The sequence below is a fragment of the Lynx canadensis genome, chromosome D2, assembly GCF_007474595.2.
Source record: "Lynx canadensis isolate LIC74 chromosome D2, mLynCan4.pri.v2, whole genome shotgun sequence".
In the NCBI taxonomy this organism is placed as follows: Eukaryota; Metazoa; Chordata; class Mammalia; order Carnivora; family Felidae; genus Lynx; species Lynx canadensis.
The window spans coordinates 39,585,026-39,598,065 of NC_044313.2; the positions used below are offsets into that span (position 1 = coordinate 39,585,026).

At 39.2% G+C, this 13,040-nt stretch overlaps 1 protein-coding gene across 8 annotated transcripts in view; it reads right to left on the bottom strand.

The window, feature by feature from the left end:
* The window catches only part of MARCHF8 (membrane associated ring-CH-type finger 8), a 135,816-nt gene that overhangs the window by 75,980 nt on the left and 46,796 nt on the right, over positions 1-13,040 (bottom strand). For 6 of the 8 annotated variants that reach the window (XM_030334921.1, XM_030334925.1, XM_030334924.1 and 3 more), the window contains exon 2: positions 2,734-2,913. In XM_030334921.1, the coding sequence (XP_030190781.1) occupies positions 2,734-2,835 (102 nt within the window). In that variant the 5' untranslated portion in view covers positions 2,836-2,913. The remainder of the gene's footprint in view (positions 1-2,733; positions 2,914-13,040) is intronic. The other 2 variants (XM_030334926.1, XM_030334923.1) reach the window with 1 other exon arrangement.

The following is a 13,040-nucleotide window of genomic DNA, read 5'->3' on the forward strand; positions in this document are numbered from 1 at the left end:
AATGTTTATAGCAGCACTAATGACAATAGCCAAAGTATGGAAAAAGCCCAAATGTCCATCGAGTGATGAATGGATAAAGAAGATGTGGTACATATGTACAATGGAGTATTATCCGGCAGTCAAAAAGAATGAAATCCTGCCATTTGCAACTATGTGCATGGAAATAGAGGGTATTATGCTAAGTGAAATTAGTCAGAGAAAGACAAATATCTTATAGCTTCACTCATATAAGGAATTTAAGATATAAAACAGATGAACATAAGGGAAGGGAAACAAAAATAATATAATAACAGGGAGAGGGACGAAATATAAGAGACTCTTAAATATAGAGAACAAACAGAAGGTTGCTGGAGGGGTTGTGGGAGGGGGGATGGGCTAAATGTGTAAGGGACATTAAGCAATCTACTCCTGAAATCATTATTGCACTATATGCTAACTAACTTGAATGTAAATAAATAATTAATTAAATAATTAAAAATTTTTTTTTAAAAATTAAAAATCCATTTGGGCTAAAGGGTTCTAAGAAAGACCATTAATTTAAATGAATCTTAAATGAAGCCTATTAACTTAAGTGAAAACTGAAAGAATATAGGAAAGATTATTTGGGGGGTATTCTCCCATCTCCAGCAACTTGAGGAAAAACTGAAATACTGAAAATACTACATCCAAAACCCATCTACTCCATTACCGCCCTGGCCAGCCTTTCAATCAATGCTGACCACACTCCTCCCAGGAGCTCAGCAAAATAGAAAGGGTGCAGACTGACAATACAAACAACTGAAAAACGGAAAACACAAACTAAGAATATGGAGAGCCCTTTAAATTTTTTTTTTTTTTTTTTTTACATTTATTCATTTTTGAGACACAGAGAGCACAAGTTGGAGAGGAGCAGAGAGAGAGACACAGAATCTGAAGCAGGCTCCAGGCTCCAAGCTGTCAGCACAGAGCCCGACGCAGGTCAGATCATGACCTGAGCCGAAGTCGGATGCTTAACCAACTGAGCCACCCAGGCGCCCCTGGAGACCCCTTTAAATTTATATTGTACCTTTTCATTTTCCATAGTCCATGTACTTCAAGAGCTATGATATAACAGATTTCTTTGTTTTTTTCTAATAAGTTCATTTATTTTGAGAGTGAGAGAGAGTGTGCGCATGAGTGAGGGAGATGCAGAGAGAGAGGGAGAAAGAATCCCAAGCAGGCTCCACTGACAGTGTAGAGCCCAACACGGGGCTTGATCTCAGGACCATAAGATCATGATCTGAACCAAAATCAAGAGTTGGATGCTTAACGGACTGTCACCCAGGTCCCCCAACAGATTTGTTTTTTTTTCTAATTATTTATGAAATAAAGCAAAGAATGGTATCCCATCAACTATAATCACTCACCTTCAAACAAGACTTAATACTTTCTGATTTAACAAGGATTCTTTAGAGTCATCAGGAAAGATTTACTACAGAATAGGAATGCTGTGAGAACTAATCAGCACATGTTTGTGCAGCACATGGTAAAGGCAAGGAGAAAGCAGGAGATATCCATGATTCCCCCCTATTTCACCCCCCATGCAATTATCAAGCCCAGTGGATTAATAAACTAAATATCTCTCTATCCCCACTACCCCATCCCAGACGAAGTCACCATCACCTTTTCCTCAGGCCAGGGATTGGCAAACTACAGCCTGCAGGCCAAATCTGGCCTGTTACCAGATTTTGCAAGTCAAGTTTTATTGGAACACAGTCATGACCATTCGTTTATATATTGTCTTTGACTATTTTCACACTGCAGTGGCAGAACTGAGGAGATGTGACTGGCCCACAAAGTCTAAAACATTTATTATCTGACCCTTTACAGAAAAAGTTTGCCAAACTTGGCCTAAGTAGGCTATTAAATGATCCTCTAACTAGTCTCTTACCACTGATTCAATTCACTCTCCAAACTGCAGTCTGAGTGAAAGTTTTAAGAATGCAAATTTGATCATTCATTCTGCAAAAATAAATCCAAACTCCTTACGGTACCTCCTGTAACTTTTCCAACCTCCTATCTTGCCACTGCCCTTTATGTTCCTGTTACTCTATTTTAATCTCTTCAAACTCATTTTGCTTTAAACCTTTGGGCTTTCAGCATATAATATTTCTCCTAACTGGAACATTCTACTTTCTTTGAGCTAACTCCAGGTCACTGTTCAGGTTCTCTATGTAAATGTCATCTTTTCCAGGAAGCCATTCCTGCCTGACCCCTTGGGCTGGAATTTGGTGGCCCTGAATTCCTCTATTACTGACCTTGTCATTAGACTCTAATTCATTTTAATTGTCAGGCCAGATCAAGAGCCATACGAAGGCACAGACAGGCTCTGTGATGTTAACTATGATACCCTTAAAGCAAGCAGAGACTAGTATGTACGAGGTATTTGCAAAATCTTGGTTCAGATTAATTTATCCTTTTGCATCATGTTCTGAGAATTCAAAGAACTTTTACTCAGAGATTTACCAGAAAAAAATTATATAATTTTAGGCAATGAAGAGAAGTAAGTCATGTATAACCATGGCAGAATAAGGGGATACCAAAGTCTGAAAACCTAGAAACCTATACAGAACTTCTGAGCCCAACTAATATTTACACCACACGCATTTTAGTATGTTAGCAGAGAAAACCTCGATCATCAGAGTTTATCATTCTAGGCTGTGTTTAATGAAAACAACAAAAATAATGAAACTAAAAAAGGCATCCTCCTAATACCTGCTCTTCCCTCTCCTTTTCTTTGGTCTTACTTCTGTAGACTCTAGCAGAGGTGGCATCCTGGGTTGGAATGGCAGAGATCTGATGCAGTGGCATGCTCATCCCAGCCTCTTGTCTGGGTGTCTTCTCTACTGAACAGAGTCTCCAGTGGTAGAGTCATTTTGGGCCATGGACTTCAAGCTGAGAGAGAGAAGACAAGACATAACACTTCAAATTTCCAACAGTGAGATTAGCATTTTATATTTATGTTCATATGTGAACCAGTTACAGTATCTGACACAAATACCTGGTCTTCATAAACAACAAGATGAATGTTTATAGGAGAAATTTTAACATTTTTCTCATGTAATAAGATGGGCACACCTGAAAGAGGCATGTACATGTATAATCAGGTATTAATTTTCCATTGGCTATTAGGTTTTAAATACAGCAGTGTCATCCTTTAAGAATATTTTTAAAGTTAATTTTTTTCCTTGAACAAGCATTCATTCTGATAGAAGTAGTGATCTTTCCTTAAAACCACTGCCCCTTGGGGCGCCTGGGTGGCGCAGTCGGTTAAGCGTCCGACTTCAGCCAGGTCACGATCTCGCGGTGCGTGAGTTCGAGCCCCGCGTCAGGCTCTGGGCTGATGGCTCAGAGCCTGGAGCCTGTTTCCGATTCTGTGTCTCCCTCTCTCTCTGCCCCTCCCCCATTCATGCTCTGTCTCTCTCTGTCCCAAAAATAAATAAACGTTGAAAAAAAAAAAAAAATTTAAAACCACTGCCCCTGAATCCACACAATGGTAAGATTAAAGGCTTAAAAGTCTAAAATAAATTTAAGATACGTATGATCTATGCTTAACCTTCTGAAAGTCTAGACTCTCTAGACCAGTTGTAGGCAAACTTTTCCTATAAAGGGCCAGAAAGTAAATATTTTAGGCACTTTGGGCCTTATTTTTTTAAAACTACTGAATTCTGTGGGGTGCCTGGGTGGCTCAGTCAGTCGAGTATCTGACTCTTAATTTCAGCTCAAGTCATGATCTCACTGTTCATGAGATCAAGCCCCTCGTCGGGCTCTGCACTAACAGCATGGAGCCTGTTTGGGATTCTCTCTCCCTCCCTCCCTCTCTCTCTCTGCCCCTCCCCCACTCACATGCACACATGCACATGCTCTCTCTCAAAAAATAAATGAACATTTAAAAAAATAATTCTGCTGTTGCAGAGTGAAAGCAGCCACAGTAAGTGTGCAAATGAATGAAAATGGTTATGTTTCAATAAAACTTTATTTACAGAAACAGGTGGCAGGCTAGATTTGGCCCATGGCCTGTAGTTTGCTAACCCCTTTCTAAAGAATTTTTCAGGGAAGATTAGAGCCATCATGGATATTCCTGGGATCCTAAAAAGGCTGCCCTTAGGTAAAATAAAAGTTTCTAAATAAGCTTGATTCAATGATTCCATGCACACTGCCTTTTTTCTGGTTTTCTCCTACATTCCTCCAAATTTCCTGGTAACTGAATTGTGTGTTCTCTATCCCCTAACCCACCCCTGCTGAAATCTATCAAACTCAGTACACAAAACCAATTATATATCCAAATTATCCATAACATTTAATCTAGTAATGTTTCATGCTATCTGAATTTTAACAAAGGATGGAAACATTAAACTAAAACAATGAATCTCTAATTTGGGGGTCTTCACTTATTAACCATGCATTGGAGGTTGGGACAATAGGCAGGGAGTGTAAACAAGAGGGCCTGGCAACCTTGAGGTCATATTTGATGAGTAGCCATTTATTCCACCCAACCCTAAGGTCACATCGGAAGGGCAGCCATTTATTCCACCTCTCCCTCCCCAAACTCTGCTCTGGACCAAAGGTAGGTGTTTGTGTGGCTTGTTTCATCTCTGATAGTGTTACTTAACCAAATTAAAGAGCAACAGAACTCACAAAATTAATTCCCCTCATAAGATTCTCTGATCAACAAGCAACAAGAAGGAATAAGAAGCTGGAAGGGATCAACACTATGAGAAAATGAGCTAAAAGAATATTGTTTTTAAAAGTCTAGTTTTATAATAGGTGAGTGATCACTGATACCCATAAAACAGGAAAATACAGTAGGTGATATTAATGTCTAGATACTCTAATCAATTACTAGAATGTCAGTGTCTACATGTTATATATCATCTACTCTATCTCAAGCCTTTGATGAAACTGATACAAGATGGAGCACTGTGCCCAACGAATGGTCTGAATGTTTATGTTCATATTACACAAGATAAGAGGCACTTACAGCTTAGTTGTCTTATACCCTCTGGGAGATCACAACAGTCACTGGTGAGCAGTTTTCTCATTACTTCATCACTCATACATCAAAGTCCTCTGTCAGAGATGACAAACTCCATGTGGTCTCTTGGAATACCTAACTCAAACCAACCATGTCCAGAGTCCCACCATACATCATGCCAATAGCTTCCTTTGGTGCTTCTGGTATAATAATCATTATTACATCATTGGTACATGACCATGACAAGACTGACGAGGACTATGCCAGATAAACACAAATCTGAGAGAGGGTTTTAAATATTTTGTAGAATTTTAAAGGACCTCTCCTTCTTACAGTCATTTAAGCTACTCTTCTGATATGAACCCCTATCTCCAGGTTATAGACCTGAAAGTCACCCTAAAGCAATCCTTCTCCTATGTCATATTTAGGATAAAAATGATAATCTTAAAAGCCAAACTACAAAACTGACCATGCCACTTTTTTTTTGCGAAGGTTCATGTGAAAAGCATAAAGCAGGTATTACTCATACTATTTTCTTTGCATAGTTTCCAAATATCTATACCAATTCGTCTGTAATGAAGAACAATAGTTAAACCTTTGCACTATGTCTAACAATCCAGGCATGAGAACTTCAATCCCACTAATGCTAACTTGAAAAATACAGCACAGCTAATATGAACATCCATATCTAGAAGAAATGGACAAACTGGTTGTTTAAGAGTATGGAAATGGATATGTCATGTCAATAGATTAGAAGACTTTAGATAAAATTTAGAGTCAAGAAATAAGCCCGTGTAACTATGGTCAATTGGTTTTTCAACAAGGGTTCCAAGACCATTCAATGGGGAAAGAACAGTCTTTTCAACATGCAAAAGGATGAATTTAGACTCCTATCTCACACAAATAAAAAAAAAACTAAACATCACCAAAATAAAAACATCTGTGCTTCAACAGATATCATCAAAAAAGTGAAAAGTCAACCACAGAACAGAATGAATCTTTTCGCAAAACATACAATAAGGGATTTGTATGTTGAATACATAAAGGGGCTGTCATGACTCAACAATGAATACACAAATAACCCAATGAAAAATGGGTTGTTCAACACAATCTTAATTATACAGAACTGATGGTTGCCAGAGGAGAGGGAGGTGGGAAAACGGGTCAAATAGGTGACAGGGATTAAGGAACGCACTTGTGGAGATAACCACAGGGTGATGCATGCCAGTGCTGAATTATCATATTATATACCTGAAACTAATGTAACTAATGTAATGTAACCAAATTAAAACAAAAACTTTAAAAAAAAGAAAAATGGGTTGTTCAACATCATTAGCCAATAGGAGAATGCAAATCAACACCATGAGATATCACTTCAATGATGGCTATATTTAAAGACAGGTAAGTGTTGGCAAGGATGTGGAGACACTGAAACCCTCATACAGTGCCAGTGGAAATATATGCAGCTGCTTTGGAAAACTGTCTGAATCTTCCTTAAAATGTAGAAATCACACAAATGTCCATAAATTAATGAATGGATAAATAAAATGTGTTATCTATAAAATGGAATTATTTAGCAACAAAAAAAATGAAATATGAATACATGCTACAACATGGATGAGGCTTGAAGGCATTATAAAGTGAAAGGACTACATATTATATGATTACATTTGTATTAAGTGTGCAGAATAGGCAAATATATAGAAACATAAAGTAGATTACTGGTTGCCAAGGACTGGGATGGGGGATGATGGGGGGGATGATAGCTAAAAGGGTTTCTTTTTAGAGTTATGAATATGTTCTAAAATGTATTATGGTAATGGCACATAACTCTTAAGTATACTAAAAGCCACAGAATTATATAGTTTAAATAAGTGGATTTGAATGAATGTGAATTATATCTCAACAAAACTTTTTTAAAAATATGTAAATAATTGATATGGACTAAGAGCGATAAAACTGTATTTTTCCTTAGTGCTATCCCAATATAATGTATCTGGATGACAAGGAGATGGTCACTGTTATCCTATCACTCTTCCAGTTTTGAGAAAGAGGTAACAGGAAGAGTGCAAAATCAACAATTAGAAATTTAAGTTCAAGACTTGACTCTTGAATGCTGTGTGATGTTGGGCAAACTGAGGAATTTCAAAGGCTCTGTTTCTTCAGCTGTAAAACAGAAAGGTAATAATTTCTACTCCATTCACAGGGTTAATGTGAAGACCAAAGAAGATTGTGTCCATGTGCACAAATGTAAGGGTTCTTAACATCAGCACATTTTCCAGCCTCCTTTTTCAGGCATCTGCAATGATTCCCCTCAGTGCCTCACAAAGGCCAGTTGTTTGCTTTGTCTTTCCAGTACCATTTTCTGTCCTCCTGCCCCTCATTCTGACACGAAATTTACACAACTGAGACCTCAAATTCTTTCTGACATTTTTTAAGGATCTCTAGTAGCATGACTCTAAGGAGAAGCAAGGCTGATCACACTATCCCTACAAGGGGAGAGGTAGGAAGGCCTGATGCAAAATATGACCAGCGTGGCATAACAATTAAGCTGTTCTATGTGCTTTCCAAATGGTCAAGATAAATGAAAGATTCTGTCCATTCCAACAATGATGAGACAAATACAGACAACAAGGAGGCAGCCAGGAGAAGACAAAGATGCCAGTCGCGGCTTCCCTGAGGGACAGTCACCCCAGGTCTGCTTGCCTCCCTGCACCCCTGCACACAGGGTGCCAGGCTCCAGCAGCACCCTTCTCCTCACCATTGTGCGGAGCTGAATGCCAACATCTCGAATGGCACTCAGAATAAACAACTTTAAATTAAGCGTGTTTTTATCAGAAGCACATTTCCTATAAAAACGAGAAGCCTGTGCACAACAGCTAGCAGATACAGAAAGGGAAAAAAAGCAGTAAGAGGAGTGAGGAGACCAGCTGTAGTACACAGCACTGAAGGATCAAAGCAGGACTTAAAGCTGGGAATACGGAGGAATGAGAGAGACCATTTGAAAAGGAGGACTGACATAATCTAGTGAAGGGACTCAACTGTACGTACCCTGGTTTCTGGGTGTGCATTCAAAAGACCAGGATGCACAGAGGAGTGGGGGGTAAAGGAAAGCTCATCATGGACACTGAGCTTGACATGCCTGTGGGAACCTCAAGATATGTATGTACACAGTGTACAATGGGAGTCACCAACACACCATGACACCAGAACACACAGGAATAGAATCCATTTTCCAACAAAACCCTTGGAATCAGTAGTTTATGTCATTAGGTGCTGTCAACAAATGATAAAATCCAGTATCAACACAGAATTCTTAAACAGCAATGATGAATCCCTAACTTTAAAAAACATCTATCTCAAACAAAATTTCACATGGCAAAACCCTTAAGAGTCAATCTAATTAAACAAAGAAGGAAAATAAATACATTATCACTGCTCTTATTTTACAGTTGGATTTTTTCTAGATAAGACTTTTTTCTGTGATAAGACAAAAAGAGAACTTTATAGTATAATGAAAGAGAACCCAAAGAAATTTTTTTTTAAATTTTTTTTTAAATTTAAATTCAAGTTAGTTAACATATAGTGTAGTATCGATTTCAGGAGTAGAATTTAGGATTCATCACTAACATATAATACCCAGTGCTCATCACAAGTGCCCTCCTTAATGCTCATCACCCATTTAGCCCATCACCCCCACCTCCCCTCCAGCAACCCTGTTTATTCTCTATAGTTAAGAGTCTCTTATGGTTTGCCTCCCTCACTATTTTTATCTTATTTTTCCTTCCCTTCCCCTATGGTCATCCCTTTTGTTTCCTTAAATTCCACACATGAGTGAAATCATAAGGTATCCGTCTTTCTCGGACTCATTTCACTTAGCGTAATACACTCTAGTTCCATCCCACCTCATTGCAAATGGCAAGATTTCATTTTTTTTTTTGATGGCTGAGTAATAATATTCCATTGTGTGTGTGTGTGTGTGTGTGTGTGTGTGTGTATACCACATCATTTTTTATTTTTTAAACGTTTTTATTCATTTTTGAGAGAGGGAGAGACAGAGCTTGAGCAGGGGAGGTACAGATAGAGACCAGAGACACAGAATCTGAAGCAGGCTCCAGGCTCTGAGCTGTCAGCACAGAACCCGATGCACGCCTCCAACTTGTGAACCGTGAGATCATTACCTGAGCCAAGTCAGACACTTAACCAACTGAGCTACCCAGGTGCCCCTATGCCACATCTTCATCCATTCATCAGTCAATGGACATTTGGGCCCTTTCCATAATTTGGCTATTGTTGATAGTGCTGCTATAAACACTGGGGTGCAGGTGCTCCTTTGAATCAGCATTTTTGTATCCTCTGGATAAATACCTAGTAGTGCAATTGCTGGGTCGTAGGATAGTTCTATTTTTATTTTTTTAGGAACCTCCATACTGTTTTCCAGAGTGGCTGCACCAGTTTGCATTCCCACCAGCAATGCAAAAGGGTTCCCCTTTCTCCGCATCCTCACCAACATCTATTGTTTCCTGAATTGTTCATTTTAGCTATTCTAACAGGTGTGAGGTGGTATCTCATTGTGGTATTGATTTGTATTTCCCTTATGATGAGCGATGTTGAGCATCTTTTCATGTGTCTTTTAGCCATGTGGATGTCTTCAACCCAAAGGAATTTCTAAGAACTACTAGAATCAGTTAACATAAACATTTGCATAAAATAAGTATTCTAATGTAAGAAAAAAGTATATAAATATATAATGTCACCAACATTCCTATACACCAACAAAACAAAAATCATGAAATAGAGATAAATGATTTAAAAGCTACTTAACTTTTAATGAAAAACATTCAGCAATTTTAGAGTATATTTGAAAACTATAATAATAGTTTGTGTTACAACAATAATATGTGTTCTCCAGAATTAAAGCATATATTTAATGTGATTCCAAAGTCTAAGCAAGATTTTCTACCTGACAAAATTATTCTAAAATTATGCATAAGCATTAATGAGACAATCAAATAAAAATGTTGAGAAAGAATCAACAGAGAGATGAGTCCTCTTGAAATATAGACATAACTACGCAATAATTATTATTAAAAAAGTAAAGTTACAGGTCCAAGACTAAAAAAGACAGTCCAAAAACTGACTGAATTATACAGAAGAGTAAAATAGCAGCCCAAAATTATAGGAAAGGGACAAGTTTCTTCTTAACTGATGCTGGGACAATTGGACAAGAATTTGGAAGGGAAGGGGCACCTGGGTGGCTCAGTCGCGTAACCATCAGACTCTTGATTTCAGCTCAGGTCGGTTCTCTAGGGGAAGATGGCGGCGTAGGAGGACGCTGGGCTCACCGCGCGTCCTGCTGATCACTTAGATTCCACCTACACCTGCCTAAATAACCCAGAAAACCGCCAGAGGATTAGCAGAACAGAGTCGCCAGACCCAAGCGCAGACGAGAGGCCCACGGAAGAGGGTAGGAAGGGCGGCGAGGCGGTGCGTGCTCCACGGACTGGCGGGAGGGAGCCGGGGCGGAGGGGCGGCTCGCAGGCCAAGCAGAGTCCCTGAGTCTGGCTTGCAAAAGCGGAGGGGCCTGACAGACTGTGTTCCGACAGCAAGCGCGACTTAGCGTCTGGGAGGTCATAAGTTAACAGCTCTGCTCGGAAAGCGGGAAGGCTGGAGGACAAAGGGAGGGAGAGCTGCGGAGCCCCCGGACGACAGAGCTCAGTTTGGCGGGGAACAAAGGCGCTCGCCAGCGCCATCTCCCCTGCCCATCCCCCAGCCAAAATCCCAAAGGGAACCGGTTCCTGCCAGGGAAATTGCTCGCTCCGCGCAAACACCCAACTCTGTGCTTCTGCGGAGCCAAACCTCCGGCAGCGGATCTGACTCCCTCCGGCTGCCACAGGGCCCCTCCTGAAGTGGATCACCTAAGGAGAAGCAAGCTAAGCCTGCCCCCCCTGCACCTTGCCTACCCACCCCAGCTAATACGCCAGATCCCCAGCATCACAAGCCTGGCAGTGTGCAAGTAGCCCAGACGGGCCACGCCACACCACCCCACAGTGAATCCCGCCCCTAGGAGAGGGGAAGAGAAGGCACACATCACTTTGATTTCAGCTCAGGTCATGATCTCACAGTTCATGGGTTCAAGCCCACATCGGGCTCTGCACTGACAGTGTGGAGCCTTCTTGGGATTCTCTCTCTCTCCCTCTCTCTCTGTCCCTCCCCACCCCCACCCCAAGTCTCAAAATAAACAAGAATTTTAAAAAAAATGGGAATTTGGTAGGAAAAATAATATCAATTAAGACTCACACTTCAGGGGTGCCTGGATGGCTCAGTCAGTTAAGTGTCCGACTCTTGATTTTGGCTCAGGTCATGATCTCACAGTTTGTTAGACTGAGCCCTGCATTGGGCTCTATACAGACAGCATGGAGCCTGCTTGGGATTCTCTCTCTCTCCCTCTCTCTCTGCTCCTCCCCAGCTCATGTGTGCACATGGTCTCTCTCTCAAAATAAATAAATATTTAAATAAACAAATAAATATTTTTTTAAAAAGACTCATATTTCATTTACTGAAATAAATCCTCATACCTATACAAGTTAAATGTTAAAAAATAACACATAAGATACAATTGCAAATGAATATATTAAGGAACTAAAGGGAGATTGATTTCCTAAGCCTCAAATTAACAGGAAAAAAAGTTATAAAAGATTTATAGATATGACCCTATAAGTAAAAATAAACAGGCAAAAAAAAAAAGACTGGAAAATGTAGAATATGGGACAGAAAATCAGTATCTTTTATATGTAAGAAGTCAATACAAATAGGTTTCAAAAACATTAAAATCTAGGAACAGCCACTTTACAAATGAGGACATAACACAAGTCCTCACTTAATATTTTAATAATCAGGGAAAAGTAACAGCTCAGGGAACCATTTTTTCCCTTTACAAAAGTCTACAAAAATATGATGAAATCTATCATTGACCAATCAGCGCTGAACCTGTGTCCTTATGACCCCCTGGCAGTATCATAAACTCAGAATGCCTATCAAGAAAAATGTTGAGCAACAGGGCTGAAAAGACGTGGAAGAGCTTACCTGTGAGAAGCTTAGCCTGAGAAAATACACAAAAATTTATAAGCCCCAAGATTTCCACCATAACGTTATTTACAATAAAGAAAAACAAACAGTTCCTTTAATTTCCCATAACTGGGAAAAAGCTAAGTAAACTGCAGTGCTAGTACAATCAAAGGAATATTATGTGGGCATTAGAAGCAAGAGAAACATGGATCTGATAAAAAGCAAATGATATAAATTATACACGCATTGTAATTATGACTATGTTAATATATACACATGTAAAAATGCTAGGAAGGAAACTCATTAAAAATGCTAACAGTGGTTTAATGATGTGGCAATATAAATGACTTTTCATTTCTCTATTTTTTAAACCTTTAGTGACGATATATTACTTTTACAGTTTAAATATTTGAAGAGCTAAAATTAAAAGCTCAAGTCATTCCACTTAGGTTGTCAACAGAGACTTATGTTATCAATGAAGATATACAACTATAAAAGGGCTCTTTTCTGTGAGAAGTACATTTCTGAAGGCCTCACAGAATTCAAGCCTAATCTTCCTACAGGAATAAAGTAGGAAGATGCATTCTCAGGACACAGATGTTTTCAAGCACTATGGTGTTTATTTTATGCTCCTTCTCAATTTTTTCAGCATTTCCTGTCATATTTTTGCAAAGCACTAACCCTTTGAAAACAGCATAATGCATCATGGGAACAGTTCACCTTCACTATGTTTTATGACATCTGACTTTCAAGCCACAGTTATTAATTTTGGAGACTGCATTATTTGACATCTTACATATAAGACTTTATTAATAGTGTCATCTCATACTATTTTTAGTTTGTATATTTCTCACGAAATGGAATGGCCATTACACACCAACAGAAATGGAGACTCAGAACATGAACATGTGGCAAATAGGAGTCTAGTATCATAATACAGCAAACTATCAATAAATCTGAGCATCTGCCCAGCACTTAG